Here is a 23033-nt window from a genome sequence, read left to right as displayed (position 1 = left end):
CAATGTTTTTGTGTAGTTGAAGTATAGTTGATTTACCACGCATAAGTTGCAGATGCACAGCAAAGTGATTCGGTTATATGTATGTGTGTGTAGGTAGTGTATTTACAGTGTACAATCTTTTTTTTACCTTTTTAATTTAAATTTTTTTAGGCCAGTATATGTCTGACAATGCATACAAGTCTCAGCGCCCTGGGGTTGTGGGGAGCTGACCTTCACTGACTTATTAAGCACCAGGCCCAGGGCCAAGTACTTTTGTTTTTTGTAACTTTTTCTTTATTTTCTGGCCACGGCATGCAGGATCTTGACCAGGGATTGAACCCAGGCCCCTTTCAGCGGAAATGTGTTGTCCTAACCACTGGACCACCAGGGAAATCCCTATAGTATATATTCTTTTTCAGATTGGTTTCCATTATAGGGCTGATCTAATTGTAATTGTAATGTAAGTAGATAAGGTTGAAAATGGAGACTGGGCAACAACCCCCTGTAAGACCCCAGGCCGTGCTCCCCGAGGGCTCCAGCCTGCCCTGCCGTGCTCACTGGCGCTCACTGCTCTCTCCTCTCCCTTGGAAGCTGCTGCTGATGCACTACAAAGCCAGTGCCGAAGTGCAAGACAACAACGGTAACACCCCTCTGCACCTGGCCTGCACCTACGGCCACGAGGACGTAAGTGGTCCTTGCTGTCCCCGGGGAGGGGCCTTACCCTTTCTCACTGGAGGAGAAATGTGGATTTCACATTTGTTGCCTGTTGTATTTTATGTTGACAATTATTGGAACATTTGGTGTATTATTTTTTTAATTAAAAAATGTAAAAGCATATTACAGATGCTATATTGAAATAACAGAAATATGAAAAGTAACTGCCCATTGTCTTTTCCTGAAATCTTATGCATCCTCCCTGCTGCCATCTGCTTCTTGCCTTTGTTTGTACTCAGTCTTTACATTTTATATTTTTGTGGTAATATCAAGGGATTTTACCATTTCCATTTTCGCTTAATATTTAACTGTGTATTTGTTTTTTTCCCCTAACCACTCTCTCCCTTGCTTCTCTCCATGGTGAAATATAGGTAGATTTATACAGACAAAGGGCTAGGTGGTTGAGGAGTGAAAATGAAATCATACTGTACACATGTTTAAAAAATATATTTATTCTTATTTGGCTGCATTGGGTCTTTGTGATGTACGGGATCTTTTGTTGCCGTTCGACGGTGGCATGTAGGATGGCTCAGCAAGCAAAGAATCTGCCTGGAGTGCAGGAGACATAGAAGATATGGATTTGATCCCTGGGTCGGCAAGATCCCCTGGAGAAGGAAATGGCAATCCGCTCTAGTATTCTTGCCTGGGAAATCCCATGGAGAGAGAAGCCTGGTGGGCTACAGTCCATGGGGTCGCAAAGAGTCAGACATGACTGAGCAACTAAGCACAGACATGCATACAATGTGGGATTTTAGTTCTCTGATCAGGGATCGAACCTGCATCCCCTGCATTGGAAGGCAGGCTCTTAACCACTGGACCACCAGGGAAGTCCCCCTGACATATTTTTATGCAGCTTATTTTCCTAACTTACTATATTGTGGACATCCTATAGGTCGATCAATGTAGATCTAGCCCATTCTGTAATCATTACACAATAATACGTCGTGTGTATTGTGTCAGGGTCCCTGAGGCCACTCCCCATTTCAGTGACTCACTGGGAAGGCTCACGGGACTCAGCGTCCAGTTGCTTCACAGCTCTGTTGTAGTGGAAGGACACAGAGCAAAACCAGCCAAGGGGAGGGTCCAAGGATAAAGCCTGGAGGAAACCAGGTACAGGCTTCCAAGAGTTGCTCCCTATGGAGTCACTCAGGACACACTTATTCCTCGGGCAGCGTAACAACACATGCACAGTGTTCTCCACCAGAAGCTCATTAGGGACTCAGTGCTCAAGATTTTGCTTGGAGGCTGGTAGTGTGAACCATATCTGCCTAGCATCTTTCAAATTCCATACTCCCAGAAGAACAGCAGGTGTTCAGCATAAACCATTGTTGGACAAACAGTTTAGGCCCAGTGAGCGCAGGGCACTGTGAGAACGGTCCTCATATCCAAGCTCCCAAGGAACTTGGCCAGTCCAGGGCCAGACTTGCAGGTTGGCCTCTCACGGGATGATGGTCAGGCCTACTCTGGGAACTCCTTTCTACACATGATATGCGACAATTTATATTCAGCCATTCCAGTTGATTGGCAGTTGGGTTCTTAAAAAATAAAAATGATGTGTTCTGATCAGGTTACCTGGAACCCTGGAGGTGTAACATTCTATTACTGCATGTTTGCTTAGCAGATGGCACCTAGATCGAGTCGGGATACGGGCTGAGGCTGCAGGGTGCACAGATCTGCCAGGGCCTGGCCTGTGAGCTCACGGGGGCCTCTCCCATTCTGTTCGCAGTGCGTGAAGGCTCTGGTCTACTTTGACGTGCAGGCCTGCAGACTGGACATCGGTAACGAGAAGGGAGACACCCCCCTGCACATCGCTGCCCGCTGGGGTTACCAGGGCATCATCGAGACCTTGTTGCAGAACGGGGCGTCCACAGAGATCCAGAACAGGCTGAAGGAAACGCCCCTCAAGTGTGCGTTAAACTCAAAGGTAGCGTTTTTCCTCTCAGAGCAGCAGTATGATTTAAAAAAATAGCACCATCCGCAGGTCAGGTCTCTGCCGTGCTGTTCAAACTGCATTGGTCCCCAAGGCTAGCATTTGTGCATACCCGCTGTGCTGCGTACCACACCTGGTTGTTAATGAGGTTCATGCAGTCATATTATTTTCCATCTTAGTAGGAGTTTTTCTCAGTGTCCTACCAAGAGCTGCTCCTGCAGAGTTTGCCTCTGAGGGCTGTTGGCTTGTGATTAGATAGAGTGAGAGGAGATGGGGCGGTGGGTCCGGCCAGGGAGAGCAGGGGCGGGGCATGGAGACAGCAGCATCAGCTCTGTTCCCTGTTCCTGTACCCTCAGCGCCTAAAACCTTATTCTGAGTCGGCCAGCTCTGGACGTCATTGGGTATAGTTTCCTCCATAAATGATTCGTTAATGAACTACTATCCTCTCCTGCCAGTAACTTCTGGATACACGTAGTTTGGCGCCACATGTCATGCAGTGCTCACTTGCAAGTGGGTCGGGAATGGGGGGGTCCTTCCAGAGGCCAGGCCTGTATGCCTTGTGGCAGCAACCCTGTTGAAGGGATGCCCACAGAGAAGCGTTTGACCAACGAGCCGGGGGAGCACAGGGCCACCTGCCATGGCCATCCGTGGTCCTGATGTCCAGACCAGCCTGGCTGGTGGCTCGCATGGGTGATTCTGTTTCCATGCAGGTCTCCAGATGTCTCTCTCTGCACAGGCCCTACTTTTGCCTCTTGATGTTTTATCATTCCCAGCCCTCATCTAGGGAGTTCTTTTAGTTCCTTCCTGTCTTCTAGGAGTACCGGTTTTTGTTTTTAAACCACTTTATTGAGGTATGAGTGACATACAGAAAGCTCCTCAGATGATAATAAGTCTGCCTGCAATGCGGGAGACCTGAGTTCAATCCCTGGGTCGGGAAGATCCCCTGGAGAAGGAAATGGCAACCCACTCCAGTGTTCTTGCCTGGAAAATCCCATGGATGGAGGAGTCTGGTGGGCTATAGTCCATAGGGTCACAAAGAGTTGGACACGACTGAGCAATTTCACTTTCAATTTCATTGAGGTATGCGTGACACATAGAAAGCTGTACACATTTAGCATATGCAACGTGATGGGTTTGGAGATAAGTCCACGCCCATGAGACCAGCACCACAGTCTGTGCTGTAAACAGATGCATCACCTCCAGATGTTTCCACTCCCTTGCCTGCTTTGTCTATTATTATTGTGTGTGTGATAAGGGCACAATGTAAGACCTAGTTTTTGGAGTTTTCTGAGCCAAGTTTTCAGAGGTTTAAATCCCTGCTCCTGGCCCCGGGGAGGGGAGCAGGCTCAGCTGCCCATGCCCTCACGGGGTCTCAGCTTTGCAGCAGCCAGAACTGGGGGACTGGGTGAGGCCACCCTTGGCTGGAGATGCCCATGAGGGGCTGAGGGCACCTCTGTCCTCGAGCTTCTCCCAAAGGCCCTTCCAGAAGGAGATCTGCAGACAGAAGAAGCAGACGGCCGTCCTGCCCGACTCTGAGCTGCCCCGACTTGAGGCCCCTGGCTGCCAGTGGAAAGGCCATGTTTTAGGCCTGTGGACAGCCAGCCCAGGCTGGACCAGGCAGCCTCTGAGGCCCCTCTGTGCCTGGGTTCCCTTGTTCCCCGAGCCCATTAATGGGGAGACCGGCTCCTCCTGTTGGACTTAGTGTGAACCCGAGTAGGTTTCCGCCCACTGTGGGCCTGGCTGGGCTGTGTGCCCTCCCGAGGAGGTGGGGAGCACCATACAGGTGATGAGACTTCGGTGACTCATCTCAGGACTCATCTGCGTCCCCTTCGTCCTAGATTCTGTCCATCATGGAAGCCCACCATCTGTCCTTCGAGAGGAGGCAGAAGTCTTCAGAGGTAAGACGGCAGGGCTGCACTCATCGGCCCTGTTGCGACCAGCCTGTCTGGCCCTCACCCCCTCTCTTGCCGGGCTGTAGGTGTCTGTGCAGGCCCCTCAGTGCTCCATGGACTCCATCAGCCAGGGCTCCTCCACCTCCAGCTTCTCCTCCGTGTCGCTGAGCTCCAGGCAAGACGACCCCAAGAAGGACTACAGAGAGGTGAGGCCCCCAGACGGGAGGGTGGAGGGGGCCTGTGTTCTAGGGGCCACTTAGAGCCCCGGCCTGACGGGCCATGCCGCGCCCTTGGGGGAAGCCCAGCCTCCTCCTCCTCGCCCTTCATGGACACACGTGCTTAAGTGTCTGTGTGTGTGTGTATGGGAGTGGGTGTGTGTGATGGGAGGGGGAGTATTCTAAGAAGCCTACAGGTAGAGTCACCTGTAGGTCCACTGCTTTAAGATTATTTTACAAAGCACTTTCTCTGCCCTTCCCTCCCGCTCTGTCAGCACACTTATTAACTTGGTGTGTCATTCCTGACTTCCTGCTGAGTTTATGGAGATAGTTACGTGTCCTCTCGCACTACTTTTTATAAAAGCTGACTTATACCCTGTTTTTTTTTTTTTTTTTTTCTGTCTAACTTACCTTAGAGCTTGTCCAGAGTCAGCCCACAGAGCAGACCATGGCATGGATATGCCCCAGTTCCTCCCCTGTGGTTGGGGAGCCCTCACTGACCCCACCCTGGGGCCCCTCCACCCCTTCCACCCCTAGCTCAATGCAGAACCACAGCGAAGAAAAGCCTAGAGACATGCTCCAGGGCCTAACACAGGCCGGGAGTGGATCCATGAGCTTTAACCTCATGGTATCCTAGCTGGTGGATAACGAGAGCTGAACAGATACAGGTCTGATGGGTGGTCGCCCTCTTAGGAAGCACTTGGGCTGCAGGTGGCTGGTGTCCCCCTGTGCCACACAAGTGGCAGGTCATCTTATAGGCCTTATGTGGAAGGTGCCCTGTGCGAACAACTTCGGGGGTGTGTTTGAAAGATACTGAATGAAATCAAGAGACGGGAAAGCTACTCGGTCTTCAGAATGCTCTTTTTTTTGTTTGTTTTTCTAATAATAACATGAATTTGAATTTCACCTTTATTTATTCTTTTTGACCATGAGGCTTCTGGGAGCTTAATTTCCAGACCAGGGATTGAATCCAGGCCCCCAGCAGTGCAAACACTGAGTTCTACCCACTGGACCACTAGGGAATGCCCAGAATGTGATTTGTATTGTTTCTAGTCTTACCATATTCTTATCTTTTCCCTTACATTCTTTTTCCTTTTATTAAGGTAGAAAAACTTTTAAGAGCTGTTGCTGATGGAGACCTGGAAATGGTGAGTTTTGTTTATTAATTAATAGTTTATTTTTTAGAAAGATTTAGGTTCATAGCAAAATTGAGCAGGAAGTACAGACAGAGTTCCTATATCCTATCTCCAAACACATACAACCTCCATAAAAATGGTGAGTTTCTAGAAGTGAATTTCAAACGGCTTGCTCTCAGCTGAAGCAGCTGTGCCTGTGTTTGGTCTCCAGGTGAGTTAGGAGCTGTGGGGGGTCTTTGTTCACGTTCACGCAGAAGGGGTGCATTTCATGAGTGATGGTGATGGGATGGGACGTACCCCCCAACAAGTAACGAGGCAGGTGGGATAAAGCCTCAGAGGAAGCCTGCCCCCGCCTTTTAGACATTCATATTCCAGGAGGGTGGCGATGCTGGCAAGAGGGCCGGATCCCACTAGCCCGGAGCAAGGTGAACAGACTGGGTAGGGGATGGGTAGGGGTGGCGAAGGGGAGGACAGAGCACAGAGGGCCTTGGTGTGGCCCTGCAAGGAGCTGTGGGCAGTGTGGCATCCTGGTCAGGAGGCTGAGTCCCAGGCTCGGAGCTGAAAGGACCCACAACAAGCAAGTGTCCAGATGAGACGGCGCTAAGGTGTGCGTCCTAACCCTTCCTGTCAGGCGACGGGGAACAGCTGTGATGAGATCACTGGAGACACTCATGGGCAGTCCCCCTGGCTTATCTGAGGCTTCCTGAAAGGAATTTGTTCTGTCTTCCACTTTATTTTTTAAAAATTTAAAAAAAAAAATTTTTTTTTTTTTTTTTTAATTTATTTGGCTACAATGGGTCTTAGATGCAGCATGCGGGATCTCTAGTCGTGGCCTGTGGGATCTAGTTTCCTGACCAGGAATTAAACCGAGGCCCCCTGAGTTGGGAGGAAGGAATCTGAGTCACTGGACCACCAGGGAAGTCCCCTGACTTCCACTTTAAAAGGAGTAAATTAGCCCTTACCAGATTTGGAGCCTTGAGTGGATCGGGTTTACAAGAGCGCTTTTAAGAGTCATGTTTCAAGAGTGCTTCTCAAGGATGATGGAGTTTGGGGTGGTGGACAGAATTTCCTGGGATTTGATTAGCACAGTCTCCGGGGGTATATGGAGTCTGAACATAGTTATCAGTGTCTTAGCCTCTGCCCAGAGCCCACTGTGAACCCCCAGCCTGACTCACAGCTCCTCTCATGGGAGGATCTGGGGTATGGATCTGGCTGGTGCCGGCTGCTGCCCTCTCGAGACCAGCCCCAGGGAAGTCAGCGTTCTTTAGGGAAGCCAAGGAGGAGTTTCTCAGGCTCCTATGAGTGTAGAGAAGAGACCGACCCTTCAGTGTCATGACACATCTGCTTTCATCCTGTGGGTGGGCGAGGGGGTGGGGCCACTCACGGAGGAGCTGAGCAGAGGCAGGCTGCCCGGTGCCCGGTGGTCACCACCCAAACCCATCCACACACGACACAGCCCCCATCCCACAGCCCGAGGCCACCGCCCTCAGCCCCCTTCCCCCATCGTATGTCTTCTAACCACCGCCAAGAGGAATTGCCCTGAGTCCAGTCTGTCCCAGCCAGCCTGGGAGGTGAGGCCCCGGGGTCAGGTGAGGCCTTCGGCCTGGATGGAATATTTGCTGTCAGCAGTGTGGAGGGGCCCTGGAGGGGGGGTGTTTGGAGGGGCATGGGATCTTCCTGGGGCCCTCTGTCACCCCTTGCAGGCATTTGCTGGCTTCCCCAGGGCTCAGAACCAGGCCTGGAAATGTATTTGTGTTTTCTCACATTTAATATCCCAGAAACTAGCCTTTACTGGAACATAAATTTGACCTGTTAGGGGTCTTTCCAGTGCTTTCGCCTGTGGGCTACAGCATTAAGGTGGAAGGGATGCTTGTGAAGTCAGAGAGCCTGTGTTTAGGTTCTGGCCACCACTTCCTCATCATGTGGTCTTGAACAAGTTGTTGGCCCCTTGGAGTGAGTCTGCTCCCTGATAAGATGAGACAGACTGCTTGTCGAAGGAGGACAATTAGATAACATAAGAGGATGTAACATAAGAGGAGGTGCTCGCGAGATGCTCTAGGACCAGGGCTTTAAAGCTGTCACCCTGAAGCAGCACCACGCTGCCCCTTTCTAAGACAGAAGAGAAGAATCTAATGCAATCTGCAGAAATGGTAGCTCCATCTCTCTGTCACCACTAAAAGGATTTAGAAAGGCCTGAGCACAGGAGACCCTGGAGTCCTCAAGAAAGAGCACCATCATGCATAAGGTACTTTCGTGGTGGTGGAGATGTAGGTCCTGATTTGGGAACATTTATGTGTGTGTGTGGATGTGTGTGCATATGGTGTGTGTGTGGTGTGTGTGTAGGACACTGTATGTGTGTGTGTGTGCATGTAGGACACCATAGCTTGTACAGGAGCTGAGGATGGGTTTTCAGTCCGCATTTCTCCTCACTGCCTGACACCAGGTACGTTACCTGTTGGAGTGGACGGAGGAGGACCTGGATGAAGCAGAAGATGCTGTTGGGGCGGTGGATCTTGAGTTCTGTCACCCCTTGTGCCAGTGCCCCAAGTGTGCTCCAGCTCAAAAGGTTTGGCGTCTCTTCTGTTGGAAGGTGGGGGCGGGAGTAGGCGGCCAGTTCTTCTTTTTCCCTTTAGGAAAGTCGTCCCCTTCTCAGCCAGCTAAGGCCTAGTGGCTGGCTGTAGGTGTCCCTTGAGACCCAGCTCAAGGTAGGGGAAAGTGGACACGCATGCAGGATCAGCTTGGGCTGCCTGCCTTCTGAACGCGCAGGTCAGGGCACAGGGCCACGCACGAGGGTTTAGTGTTTCAGCGGTTCTCAGGGCCCCTGAGTCACAAGGCAGGAGCTTATGAACAGACACACACCAAGGGGCTGTGTCCGTGTGGCCGTAGTCCCCTGGGGAGGCTGCAGGCGACATCCGCTGCCCTCTGCCTTGGCTCATGTTGGTGCACCCTCTGTGGGAGGGCCCTTCTCCTAGCACAGAGAGAACCCTGTCCCCTCACCACCCCCCCATTTCCCGCAGTGGTAATAGCTTGCAAAAGCACAGTACGTACCCTGCCCAGGGCATCGCCATGGACACAGTCCATCCGTCTTAGATCTCCGGTGTTACTTGTGCTTGTGTGCATGTATATATGTTTAGTTCCGTCTCATTTACACATGTGAAGGTTTGTGCATCCACCACCACAGTCACGGTACAGATCAGTGTTCACATCACAAGGAAAATCACTCATGTTGCCTCTAATAACCACACCTCCTCACCCCACCCCACCATCCCTGGCCCCTAGTCACCACTATCTGTTCCTCAGCTCTAATGTTTTTGTCATTTCAAAAATGTTATATAAATGTCATCAATACGGCATGCACCCATCGGGGACTAGCTCTGCTCATTCAGCCTAATTCCAGGTCGTTGCGTGTCATCAACATTTTGTTCTTTATCACTGAGCAAGCTGTAACACGCCACTGGGCTGGAAGAGGGTGAGGGGTTAACTTAATCACAGCATGAAGCAATTTACTTTTGTGTCTTTTTGAGAAATTACAAAGGAGAAAAAGGTAGTAGGTTTTAAGTGAGCAGGAACATAAGTTTATCTGACAAATTCAGCAGACACTGTGATGTGTAATTCCATTTTTTTTTTTTTACAATTAATGAACTGTGAGGTGGAAAAAACAAAGTAAACAGCAAGAAGAACAGCAGAGATACAGTGATTGCCTCCAGCCATACAGTCATCGGCTGGGCCTGAGGTGCTACTTCACATCACATCCTTTGAAACAGCATCTGCCTTTTTTAATCCTTTTGATTTTTAAGCAGCCCACGTAGGAGAGGTCAGTTTTCAGGTTTTTGGACTGTGAACATCCAGCAGCATGGGGACAGAACAAAAGTCACACATCCCAGCATGCACTCTGCTGCAAAGGTTCATGTGAGTGACAGTCTCAGCCATCTCTTAGGTTAGAGACACCCATGGTGAAGCTTTTTTTAATAAGGTAGTATTATCTTGCTCTGTATCTGTTTTGTAAAGTCAAATTACTTTTCTTAACATGGGACCTTGAGTTAGACAGCACATGAGTACATACTATATATTCAAAATCATTTACAGCTGCTCAAAAACAATGAACTACTTAGGTAAACATTTAACAGGACATGGATAGGTTCTGCATGCTGGAAATCACAAAATGTTGATGAAAAAAATCAATCAAAGAATGCCTAAATACTTAGAGAGATAAACAGACTCATGAAGCCTCGACATAGGAAAGAAGTTATTTCTCCCCAGATTGATCTACAGTTTTAATGCAATTCTTATCAAAATCCTAACAAAGCTTTTGTAGACATAGACAAGCTAATTTTAAAATTTATACGGAAAGGTGCAGGTCCCAGAATACTCAACAACAATCCTGGCAAAGAAGAATAAATTAGGATCACTCTACCCAATATTAAGGCTGACTATGTAGATACACTCATCAAAACAGTGTGGCCCAGGTGGAGGGACAGACACACAGATCAGACAGATCAGAGCGCTCAGAAACAGACCCACACAGACATGGCTGTGGAGGTCCAACAGGAAGGTGGTGGGGAAAGGACAGCCTTTTCAACACATGGGGCTGGAGCAAACGGACATGTTCAGAAAAAAAAATAAAGAATCTCAACCTAAACTCACACCTTGTACAAAAACTGATGCAAAGTGGGTCACAGACCTAACTGTAAAATGTAAAATTATAAAACTTTTAGAAAAAAAATACGGGGAAATCTTTGGAATCCATCATTTAAGCAGAGAGTTCTTAGACTGGACACCCACAGCATGATCCATAAAGGACAATGGATAAACTGGACTTCTCATTTATTTTTTTAATTAATTAATTTATTTTAATTGGAGGCTAGTTACAATATTGTAGTGGTTTTTGCCATACGTTGACATGAATCAGCCATGGGTGTACATGTGCTCCCCATCCTGAACCCCCCTCCTACCTCCCTCCCCATCCCATCCCTCAGGGTCATCCCAGTGCACCAGCCCTGAGCACCCTGTCTCATGCATCGAACCTGGACTGGCGATCTATTTCACGTATGATATTATACATGTTTCAATGCTATTCTCTCAAATCATCCCACTCTCGCCTTCTCCCACAGAGTCCAGAAGACTGTTCTTCTATGTCTCTTTTACTGTCTCGCATATAGGGTCATCATTACCATCTTTATAAATTCCATATATATGTGTTAGTATACTGTATTGGCGTTTTTCTTTCTGGCTTACTTCACTCTGTATAATAGGCTCCAGTTTCATCCACCTCATTAGAACTGATTCAAAGCTTTCTTATCCATTTGTCTGCCAATGGACATCTAGGTTGCTTCCATGTCTTAGCTATTGTAAACAGTGCTGCAATGAACATTGGGGTACACATGTCTCTTTCAGTTCTGGTTTCCTTCGTGTGACTGCCCAGCAATGGGATTGCTGGGTCACATGGCAGTTCTATTTCCAGTTTTTTAAAGAATCTCCACACTGTTCTCCATAGTAGCTGTACTAGTTTGCATTCCCACCAACAGTGGAAGAAGATTCCCTTTTCTCCACACCCTCTCCAGCATTTATTGTTTGTAGACTTTTGAATAGCAGCCATTCTGACCAGTGTGAGATGTTACCTCATTGTGGTTTTGATTTGCATTTCTCTGATAAAGAGTGATGTTGAGCATCTTTTCATGTGTTTGTCAGCCATCTATGTGTCTTCTTTGGAGAAATGTCTGTTTAGTTCTTTGGCCCATTTTTTGATTGGGTCATTTATTTTTCTGGAATTGAGCTGCAAGAGCTGCTTGTATATTTTTTAGATTAATTCTTTGTCAGTTGCTTCATTTGCTATTATTTTCTCCTATTCTTAAGGCTGTCTTTTCACTTTGCTTATAGTTTCCTTCGTTGTGCAAAGTTTAATTAGGTCCCATTTCTTTATTTTTGCTTTTATTTCCATTGCTCTGGGAGGTGGGTCATAGAGGATCCTGCTGTGATTTATGTTGGAGAGTGTTTTGCCTATGTTCTCCTTTAGGAATTTTATAGTTACTGGTCTTACGTTTAGATCTTTAATCCATTTTGAGTTTATTTTTGTGTATGGTGTTAGAAAGTGTTCTAGTTTCATTCTTTTACAAGTGGTTGACCAGTTTTCCCAGTACCACTTGTTAAAGAGATTATCTTTTCTCCACTGTATATTCTTACCTCCTTTGTCAAAGATAAGGTGTCCATAGGAGTGTGGATTTGTCTCTGGGCTTTCTGTTTTGTTCCACTGATCTGTATTTCTGTCTTTGTGCTAGTACCATACTGTCTTGATGACTGTAGCTTTGTGGTATAGTTGGACTTCTCATTTAGAAACTTGCCCTGTGGAAACCCATGCAAAGAAGCTACAGGCAAACTACTGACTTAAAAGAAAATGTCTGCAAACCATGTATCTGACAAAGGGCCAGAATCTAGACTATACAAAGAACCTCCAAAACTCAATAGTAAAAACAAACCAGTAAGAAAATGGGCATAGAAAATGAACGTCCATTTCACCGAAGAACATTTAAAGATGGCAAATAAGCATGTGAAAGGATGTTAAAGGTCATCACCCTTCAGGGAAATGCAAACTATAACCACCATGAGACAGTGCTACGCACCTACCAGAACAGCTAAAATAAAAATTAGTGAAAAGTGACAATACCAAATGTTGGTGAGGATGCGGGGAAATTGGTTACTCATCTATTGCTGCTGGGAATGTAAAAGCCACTTTGGAAAAATGTGTGTGGTGTTGTTCCGTATAAAACTAACCATAGAATTACCCTGTAATTGCAATATGATTCAGCAGTTGCTTTCCTTATTGATCTTAGTGGAATGGAAGATCCACTAAGGGCAACTGATCTTTGTGGAATGGAAACATGTTCTCACAAAAACCTGTAAACAAATGTACACAGCAACTTAAAAAAATTTTTTTTATTGGAGTATAGTTGCTTTACAATGTTGTGTTAGTTTCTGCTGTACAAAGTGAATCCGCTCTATACTATACCCCCTCTTTTGCATTTCCTTCCCATTTAGGTCAACACTGAGTCAAGTTCCCTGTGCTGTACAGCCATTTCTCATTAGTTATTGGTTTTATACATAGGATCAATACTGCATATATGTCAATCCCAATCTCCCAATTCATCCCTCGCCTTACCCCCTTTGGTGTTCCATACCTTTGTTCTCTACGTCTGTGTCTTTATTTCTGCTAATAGGTTCATCAGCAACTTTATTTGCCATATCCCCAAACCAGAGACAACCCACATGTCCTTCAACAGATTAACTGGCTAAACGAAGTGCATCAGGCTCAGTGGTAAAGAATAAACTGTTGATTACTCGAAACAACCTGGGATCAGGGCATTTAGTTGTCTCCTGCTTTGGGCTTTGTGAATAAACCAACCAAGAACATTTGTGTGTACAGGTCTTTGTGTAAACATATGTCTACTTGGGTAATTATCCATGAGTATAATTGATATGTTACACAGGACTGGAAAAGGTCAGTTTTCATTCCAATCCCAAAGAAAGGCATTACCAAAGAATGCTCAAACTACCGCACAATTGCACTCATCTCACACGCTAGTAAAGTAATGCTCAAAATTCTCCAAGCCAGGCTTCAGCAATATGTGAACCGTGAACTTCCAGATGTTCAAGCTGGTTTTAGAAAAGGCAGAGGTACCAGAGGTTCAAATTGCCAACATCCCCTGGATCACTGAAAAAGCAAGAGAGTTCCAGAAAAACATCTATTTCTGCTTTATTGACTATGCCAAAGCCCTTGACTGTGTGGATCACAATAAACTGTGGAAAATTCTGAAAGAGACGGGAATACCAGACCACCTGACCTGCCTCTTGAGAAACCTATATGCAGGTCAGGAAGCAACAGTTAGAACTGGACATGGAACAACAGACTGGTTCCAAATAGGAAAAGGAGTACGTCAAGGCTGTATATTGTCACCCTGCTTATTTAACGTATATGCAGAGTACATCATGAGAAACGCTGGACTGGAAGAAACACAAGCTGGAATCAAGATTGCCGGGAGAAATATCAATAACCTCAGATATGCAGATGACACCACCCTTATGGCAGAAAGTGAAGAGGAACTAAAAAGCCTCTTGATGAAAGTGAAAGTGGAAAGTGAAAAAGTTGGCTTAAAGCTCAACATTCAGAAAACGAAGATCATGGCATCCGGTCCCATCATTTCATGGGAAATAGATGGGGAAACAGTGGAAACAGTGGCTGACTTTATTTTTTGGGGCTCCAAAATCACTGCAGATGGTGATTGCAGCCATGAAATTAAAAGACACTTACTCCTTGGAAGGAAAGTTATGACCAACCTAGATAGCATATTGAAAAGCAGAGACATTACTTTGCCAACAAAGGTCTGTCTAGTCAAGGCTTATGGTTTTTCCAGGAGTCATGTATGGATGTGAGAGTTGGAATATAAAGAAAGCTGAGCGCAGAAGAACTGATGATTTTGAATTGTGGTGTTTGAGAAGACTCTTGAGAGTCCCGTGGACCGCAAGGAGATCCAACCAGTCCATCCTAAAGGAGATCAGTCCTGGGTGTTCATTGGAAGGACTGATGTTGAAGCTGAAACTCCAATACTTTAGCCACCTGATGCAGAGAGCTGACTCATTGGAAAAGACCCTGATGCTGGGAAAGACTGAGGGCAGGAGGAGAAGGGGACGACAGAGGGTGAGGTGGTTGGTTGGCATCACTAACACAATGGGTATGGGTTTGGGTGGAATCCGGGAGTTGGTGATGGACAGGGGGTCCTGGCGTGCTGTGATTCATGGGGTCGCAAAGAGTCAGACACGACTGAGCGACTGAACTGACACAGGAGGTATATGTTAACTTCATAAGAAATGGCCAGTTTTCCAGTGATTATAGCATTTTTCATTCCCCACCAGCAGGGTGTGAGAGTTCTAGTTGACTTATATCCTGGTCAACAATTGGTATTTTGACTTTTTAACTTTAGCCCTTCTGTTAAGTGTGCAGTGGTGTTTCATCATGTTTTTCCCCTTCTACTTCTTCACTTGTTTGTGATTTTTGAAGTATAACTTATGTACAGTAAAATTCACCCTTTAAGTTCAGCATAGTTTTTTAAAGAGATAATATTTTTAATCATCAAGAAGTGAACTAGATAACCCAATTTTAATCCTTGATCAGTCACAGAAACCACTGACATATTCATTCCACCATCAAATACTTGATCCAGCATCACAATTCAATGTTTGTTTTTAGTTCTATTTCTTTGTTTTGTTTGCCCTTTTAATTTAGTGATTGATTTTCCTTGTATCTGCATGATTGGTTTTAAAACTATTGTGAATAATAAAGAAGTTCCATGATAAACATGAAGGGGAGCTTCAGCTTGAGAGATAAATAGCCAACAGCTTTCTGAGGTTTGACAAACGAATGCTTAACCACCAGCGCAGGCAAGATAATAGACTCTCTATCACCCCCGATATTCCCTCCCGCCCCTTTGAAGTTGGCTGGATTGCATGTTCCCTCTCCCGACTGTCACTTATGTGCTTCGTGACCCTTTAGTTTTGTGATTCTTGGTTTGATTTGCATTTCCCTGGTAACTAAAGATGTTATTTTATGTGCTCATTTTTTACTATTTATTTGGCTGTGCTGGGTCTTAGTTGCTGCGTGTGACCTCTTAGTTGGGGCATGTGGGATCTCGTTCCCCTACCAGGTACCAAACCTGGGTCTGCTGCATCGGGAGCATAGAGTCCCAGCTACTGGACCAGCAGGGGAGTCCCTTAGGTGCTCCCCCACCAAGCTCAACTGTCTTTTGTGCCGCTGCTGCTGCTGCTAAGTCAGTTCAGTCGTGTCTGACTCTGTGTGACCCCATAGACAGCAGCCCACCAGGCTCCCCCGTCCCTGGGATTCTCTAGGCAAGAACACTGGAGTGGGTTGCCATTTCCTTCTCCAATGCATGAAAGTGAAAAGTGAAAGTGAAGTTGCTGAGTCGCGTCTGACTCTTTGCGACCTCATGGACTGCAGCCCACCAGGCTCCTCCATCCATGGGATTTTCCAGGCAAGAGTACTGGAGTGGGGTGCCATTGCCTTCTCCGGTCTTTTGTGAAGCCTTTTGTGAAGTCCTTTGAAAATCTTTTACCTATTTTTTTTTTAAAGTTGGATTGTCTTACTGAGTTGTAAGCAAGCTTGTTCTGTTTTGAATTTCTGGTTGGTACAAGTCCTTTGTCAGATATACATATTGCAAACATTTTTTTCCCTGTCTGTGACCTGCCTTTTCATTTTCTTACTTGCCTTATGCAAAGAGCAAGTATTAAATATTTTTATTGTCCAGTTTATCAAACTTTTGCTTTTTGTGTCCTAGCTATTCTTTGCCCATCCCAGCGTAGCAGAGATTTTCCTTTGTGTTCAAATGTAATAGCTGTAGCTTTTACATTTAGGTCTGCGATGCACTTTAGTGTGTGTGTTGGGTGTGAGGTAAGGGTTGATGGGCAGTTTCTGCCTATATGGATATCCACTTGTTCCAGCACCATCTAAGACAGGATTTTCTTTCACCATTGAACTGCCATGGCATAATATGTATCATTGTAGGGGGCTTGCTTTCTTGAAAATGGAAGTTACACTTTGATATATCAGACCTTTCTAAAGTATTAATTCACTTATAGGCAGCCTGATTCAGGATCCCGCTGTGATTCCAGATTTTACAGAGGGGCTGCTGGGACAGGTGGCTTCAATTCCTTTAGCCAGTTTTCTTAAAAACTAACGACATTTGTTTCCACCTCCTGCCCTTACTAGAAGCTGGCAAAGATTCCCGTCAGTGGGCTTGGTGTGAATGTGACCAACCAAGATGGCTCCTCCCCGCTGCACGTTGCTGCCCTGCACGGTCGGGCGGACCTCATCCTCCTCCTTGTGAAGCACGGTGCCAGCGTGGGGGCCCGAGACGCCAGCCAGGCTGTGCCACTCCACCTGGCCTGCCAGCAGGGCCACTTCCAGGTACCAGTGCTGAGTCTTGGGCAGCGTGGACAGGGTTAGAACCTCACCTCATGGGGATACTACAGAGGGGGAAGGTGGCTGTCCAAAGGGATGGGCCTGTGTCCTTCCTCCCAGCCCTGAGATTCTGAGATGCACAGAGCAGGGCCGCTCGGCAACAGAACACACAGCCCTGGTGCTTTTGGGGGCGGAGCCAACCAGAGCCAGTCCTGATTCTCACCCCCACCTGGAACTGCCTCTGTCTTATTCTTGGGCTTTGGTCATTGAGGGCTGAAGTGTGTCTGATCACCTCTGTGTTCCCACAGCTCCTGTCTTGTGCCAGACAGTTAAATATCTATTTATTTTTTTCATCTTCCCTTAGTAGTTCTACTGTAAGCTTATTAAAGACAGGTATCATGTTTCAGGTAATGCCTAGCATCAGCTTCCTAACATGTAAAACTAGAGTAGTTATTGCAGCTCTCCAGAGGACATACAGTGATTCAGTGACAAGCACTGGTGCCTGGAACATGCCTGGCCTGTAGGAGACCCTCAGCCCAGGTTAACCCCTTCATGCTTCAGCTGGTCTGCATTCTCCTGAGGGTCAGACATGTGTCTAAAGAGCTCTCTGGATAAACCTACAGAAAAGTCAAAAGAATATCAAGTTAGAGAATCTCTCCCTGCAAATGTTAAATTTTTCTTCTCTGGGCTAGGTGGTGAAGTGTCTATTAGAGTCGAATGCAAAACCCAATAAAAAGGACATAAGTGGAAACACACCCCTCATTTATGCCTGTTCCAGAGGCCATCACGAAGTCGCGGCGCTGCTGCTGCAGGTAAGGCACCCGCCACCCTGGCCCCCACCCCGGCCCAGGAGCTGCTGACGTGGGTCGGCTCACAGGGAGCCCCTGGCAGCGCCCTGGGGAGGCGGCAGGGCTCATGGTGTAAGCGGGCCCTGGGAGAGGAGCTCTGGAATCAGGGGCCTTGGAGTCAGCGATGCATCAGAGATGCAGGGTTAAGGACTGAGACACCGCTTTTCCTGTAGGTTTGGGTCTTGCCTCATTTACCAGGTCAGTTGAATCATTACCTGAAATGTGAGCTGAATGTCCTTTTTTGTCACTGCTTTTTTTTTCCTCTCATGATGAAGGCTGTATGTGTTGACTGTAGAAGGAAGAATTTATAAAAGAAGGGAAAAACCCAAATTTTCCATAACCCTGCTACTCAAGGGTAACTATTTTGGGTGACTTTTTGAAAATGTGTATAGTTTAGATCAGTATTGTTTTCTATCTTGGTTGTTTTTTATTGCACTGCATGACATGGGGAACTTCCTGGACCAGGGATCAAACCCGAGCCCCTGCAGCGGAAGCACAGTCTTAATCCCTGGACTACCAGGGAGGTCCTCTATCTTGTTTTAACTTAACATAGAAAACCGTTTATTAAAAATCTGAATTTTTTTAATGGTTGCATAATTATGGATGTACTTACTGTAGTTTTCTTTTTTAAAACTCTTTCTGCTTAATACATTTAGGTGACTTCTATTTTTTCCCCTGCTGTTGAGTGATAAATGCTGCCATGAATATCTTTGTACATAAATCTTTCTTCCTCAGTATTACTTTTACCCCTAACATTTTGACAAATTCAGACATGCAGAAAAGCTGAAGGAAGGTTATAGTGTACATCCATATAGCTACCACATCAGTTCGGCGTGGATCATTTTTAGCACTGCTCTTGACGGTACTGCTTTTCTTTCTAGCACGGGGCCTCCATCAATGCTTCCAACAACAAGGGCAACACAGCGCTGCATGAGGCTGTGATAGAAAGGCACGTCTTCGTGGTGGAGCTGCTGCTGCTTCATGGAGCATCGGCTCAGGTCCTGAATAAGAGGCAGTGCACAGCGATCGACTGTGCTGAACAGGTAGGTGGGAGCACTTCCTGGCTGAGGGCATCCCAAGCTCCCTCACAGTTCTCGTGGATTCCCCACGTTGAAGCCAGATCTGAGAGAATGGTAGCCAGACCTCCGACTCACCGAGCTGGGCTGAGTTAGCACGCTAGAGTCCGCCAGTGTGGCTACACCCCTGGTCCTTGGTCCCCTGGTCAGAGGTGGCCTGCTGGGGAGCCAGCGGTAGGTTTTTTTTGCCATGCTGCATGCCACATGTGGGATCTCAGTTCCTCAACCAGGGATCAACCCCATGCCTCCTGCATTGGAAGCACAGTCTTCACCATTGGACAGCCAGGGAAGTCCCCAGGGGTAGTTTTCAAAGGTCCGAGTAGAGGTGCCTCTCACCCACTGCAGGCCTTGGTGCCCTGACCTGCCCCACTGTCCAGCAGTCAGGTGCCTGCGGGGAAGAAGCAGGATGAGACAGTGTCCTGGTCTCGCCCTTCCTGCCCTGGGAACCCATCAGGGTCTTAGCAGCACAAGGGAGAAAGTGTGTGCAGTCTGTGAGCACGCCTTGAGTTCTGTGAGGGGCGGTTTACCACCCTCCCAGGGGTGGATGTGCACTGTGGGAAATGGTGAGGGAAGAGTCTGGTCCTCCTGGGGAAGAGGCACCTCTTCACTGGTCCTCTGTTCACATTGAATCTTCATATAGTTTCCTACTCAGGTGGACAACTGGTAGGCTGTTGAGCTGCACCACTGACACTTTTAAGTCACCATAACCCAACCTACTCATGTTGTTGTTCATCTGCTAAGTCGTGTCCGACTCTGCGACCCCATGGACTACAGCATGCCGGGCCTGCTGCAGTCCCAGCATCAACTCCCCATCTCCCAGAGTTCACCCAAGTCCATGTCCATTGAATCGGTGATGCCATTGAACCATCTCATCCTCTGCTGCCCTCTTCTCCTTTTGCATTCAGTCTTTCCCAGCATCAGGGTCTTTTCCATGAGTTGTCTGTTTGCATCAGGTGGCCAAGTATAGGCTGAGTTTATTTACTTGGTATATTGCATCAGGTTGCTAAAGTATAGGCGAGTATATTTATTTAGTATATTCAGTGTAGTTTGCAATATATTCATTTCTCATTTTCAGTTGTATTTCTTAACAGAATTGACATATTTTAAACATTCAGTTTAGCACTTCCTCAAATGATGATGAGTATCTTTCACTGAGTCCTTCTATGTGTTGGGCGCTCAGTAACCTCACAGTAACTCTACAGTAACAGATCCTGTTCTCATCACCCCCGCTGCACAGAGCAGTGAAACACAGGCAGAGCCAGCCCCCAGATGCAGGGCTGTTCTCCACCACTTTATGGCCTCCAAGTTTTGTCGGTAGTGGCTTCTTTCTTAGCTTTTCTGCCCAGCCACGCCAGCGTTGACACTTAGATTAAAAACAGGCAATAACCTCCTAAGAAAGAATTTTAAAACCCCGTCACTGTTACCTTTTCCTTTTCAACTTATAGAATTCAAAAATAATGGAATTGCTTCAAGTTGTACCAAGCTGTGTGGCCACATTAGACGACATTGGTGAAACAGACCACAGCGAGTACGTCACTGTTAAGATCAGGAAAAAATGTAAGAACTCACATTCTTTCTGGAATTCTCAGCTTGGGTTTATTTGGAAATCCATGAGTGGTTGCCAATTTCCACCTAACTTTCAATGTAAAACGTAATTAGAGTCATGACTGGGGATGGGATTATAGGCACCAAAGAAATGTATGTTACAGCCTGTTTCATCGACTGTTTTCGATACTGGCTTTCTGGTCGATGGTAGTGCTTCCTAAGGAGGTGAGGAGGACACTTGGAGGCCTCACCCTGAAGGTCAGGCCCCCACTTGCCAGCTTTGGAGGAGGCCCTGCCTCTGGTAGTTCCGTCCATGTCTCGAGTTCTCAATCCAGGCCTTTTTCTAAGCATTTCCTGGACATCTGGGATAAATGCTACCTTTAAATATTTTTTTAAAAAATGAAGTAGTGCTATTTGCAGCAACATGGATAGACCTCGAGATTGTCATCCTGAGTCAGAGAAGGAGAGATATCTTATGACATCCCTTATATGCGGAATCTAAACAGAAAGGATACAAATGAACTTACAAAACAGAAAGAGGCTCAGAGAAGGAACTTATGGTTGCTGGCAGAGGGGAAGGACGGGAGGGATAGTTAGGGAGTTTCAGATGGACAGGTTCACACTGGTGTATTTAAAATGGATAACCAACAAGGGCCTACTGCACAGCACGGGGAGCTCTGCTTAGTGTTATGTAGCAGCCTGGGTGGGAGGGGAGTTTGGGGGAGAATGGATACCTCTGTACATATAGTTGAGTCCCTTTGCTGTTCACCTGAAACTACCACAATACTGTTAATCGGCTACACACAAATATAAAATAAAAAGTTTAAATGTTAAGAAAAAAGATTTCTTTTTTAATTTGCAGGTGTATAGAGGTTAATGGTAATTAGAACAGCAGCTGCCAAACAGGGGTGGGGCTGAAGTATTTTCTAATACTTTTTAATTAATCTTTTTAATAAAAAGATTTTTTATTAATACTTAATACTTTTTCTTAATCTTAATAAAAAAGTTGTTATAGATGGGGTCCTTGTTCAACTTTTTAAAAAATTATTGTTGTAGTTTGAAGTGTAATAATGTGAATAAATCTATTCACATATCTGGGTAATCCTGAGGCTGTCTCACCGTAATTGTTTGTGCCTGCGGAGTATCAGTGTATTAAGGGTTTATTTTTGTTTCATGGGGGTTCACACAGTAATACATAGGTATCTACTATCACGTTTCTGTAAGCAAATGAAATCCTTAATTTCCTAAATGTTGTTAAACTTTAACTAAAAGAAATGTTGAAAGTTTGCATCTGTGCTTTAATTTCTAAACAATTGTTAAACTACCCTTGGACGTTTTCAGATGTTTTTATCCTTTTATCTACAGGGAATTCAAAACTATATGATCTACCAGATGAACCTTTTACAAGACAGTTTTACTTTGTCCACTCAGTTGGTCCATTTAAGTGAGTATAAAATTCAAGTTTATTTCTGTGCTTTTGACCTTAATTTTACTTACAACTCAAGCAGGTTATTTGCAGCTTTAATGCATATAAATAAATCTGCACCCATCAAATGCTGCCACCTCGTGGCCAACCAGAATATTTTGCACCACTATCCCAAACACTTATTTTAGTTTGTTTTGGGTTTCAGGGCAAGGACTCCAAAGGAGATTATGGCACGAGACAGAAGTGTCCCTAATCTTACTAAAGATTCTTTGCATGAGGTGAGTTATTAAACACTGGCTTATACCATTATTTTTTAAATCCTAGATTTTTCAAAACTAATCCTTGGAAAACACGTTTCTTATCTCAGTAGTCCCGTCACTGGTAAAGAGTTACAAACAAAGTGAGTTTGGTGGCAAGATTAAATACTGTTATATTTAATAATGCATTTCTGAGCTGAGAAAGGAAAGTGAGGGAAAAGTGGCAGACAGTTGTGACACATGGGAAGATCCCGCAGTTCGTAACATGCATACTAGGTGAACGATCTCAGATTTTACTGTGTGAGCTAATTCACTAACGTGTTAATCACTAATGTAAGGAAGAAAACACATCTGTATATGGATAGTTAAAAACCTTGGGAGAATGGTATAATGTTGCTCATATAGTCAGTTTTGTTCGTGGCCATCTTCCTACAACACTATTTAATACTCATAAAAAGAAGCCTGCTTTCCTTTCTGTGGTGCTATTAGGTGGCTCTTCTCAGAAAACATGGGTTTTCTTTTCTTTTTTTAATTATAGCTGATTTACATTGTTGTTAGTTTCTAGTGTACAGCAAAGTGATTCAGTTTTTCATATATACATATATGATATATATATATTTTCTTTTTCAGATTCTTTTCCATTTATAGTTCATTACAGGATACTGAATAAATTTCCCTGTGCTATACAGTAGGGCATTACTGAAACATGGCTTTTCTTATTGGTGCTCATCAATATCATACGTGCCTTATTTGAGAAATAGAATTTATAGTATGTCTGGCATAGGCTTGCTGGAACAAATATACTACAGTTCTAAATCTTTTAGCAAATTAAAGTGATTTTTGTTAATATGACTGATTTTGATTTCATAGTTAATCTTCCCTGGCGTTGTTAATAGACCTGCTTCTGGGTGGAACACCTGCAGACTTTGAAATATGGCTGGGTTCAAGCGCTAGCTTTCCCCTTGCTAGCTGGGGGACTTAAGGCAGATTGCTTAACTTTGCTGATCCTATGTCCTCAGCTGTACGAACAATGGGGATGACAGCAGTACACA

General features: G+C 45.7%; 1 protein-coding gene across 3 annotated transcripts in view; it reads left to right on the top strand.

Annotated features, from left to right (window-relative positions):
- Positions 1-23033, top strand: part of ANKRD27 (ankyrin repeat domain 27) — a 60671-nt gene that overhangs the window by 36062 nt on the left and 1576 nt on the right. For all 3 annotated transcript variants that reach the window (XM_070770897.1, XM_070770898.1, XM_070770900.1), the window contains 12 exons: positions 571-663; positions 2420-2617; positions 4462-4521; positions 4602-4721; positions 5834-5878; positions 8310-8432; positions 16638-16835; positions 17522-17641; positions 18559-18720; positions 20199-20310; positions 21664-21742; positions 21930-22002. In XM_070770897.1, the coding sequence (XP_070626998.1) occupies positions 571-663; positions 2420-2617; positions 4462-4521; positions 4602-4721; positions 5834-5878; positions 8310-8432; positions 16638-16835; positions 17522-17641; positions 18559-18720; positions 20199-20310; positions 21664-21742; positions 21930-22002 (1383 nt within the window). The remainder of the gene's footprint in view (positions 1-570; positions 664-2419; positions 2618-4461; positions 4522-4601; positions 4722-5833; positions 5879-8309; positions 8433-16637; positions 16836-17521; positions 17642-18558; positions 18721-20198; positions 20311-21663; positions 21743-21929; positions 22003-23033) is intronic.

Source organism: Bos indicus, chromosome 18 (genome assembly GCF_029378745.1).
Source record: "Bos indicus isolate NIAB-ARS_2022 breed Sahiwal x Tharparkar chromosome 18, NIAB-ARS_B.indTharparkar_mat_pri_1.0, whole genome shotgun sequence".
Classification (NCBI taxonomy): Eukaryota; Metazoa; Chordata; class Mammalia; order Artiodactyla; family Bovidae; genus Bos; species Bos indicus.
Note: the sequence above shows the minus strand (reverse complement) of the source record. Positions and strands in the feature narration are given on the sequence as shown.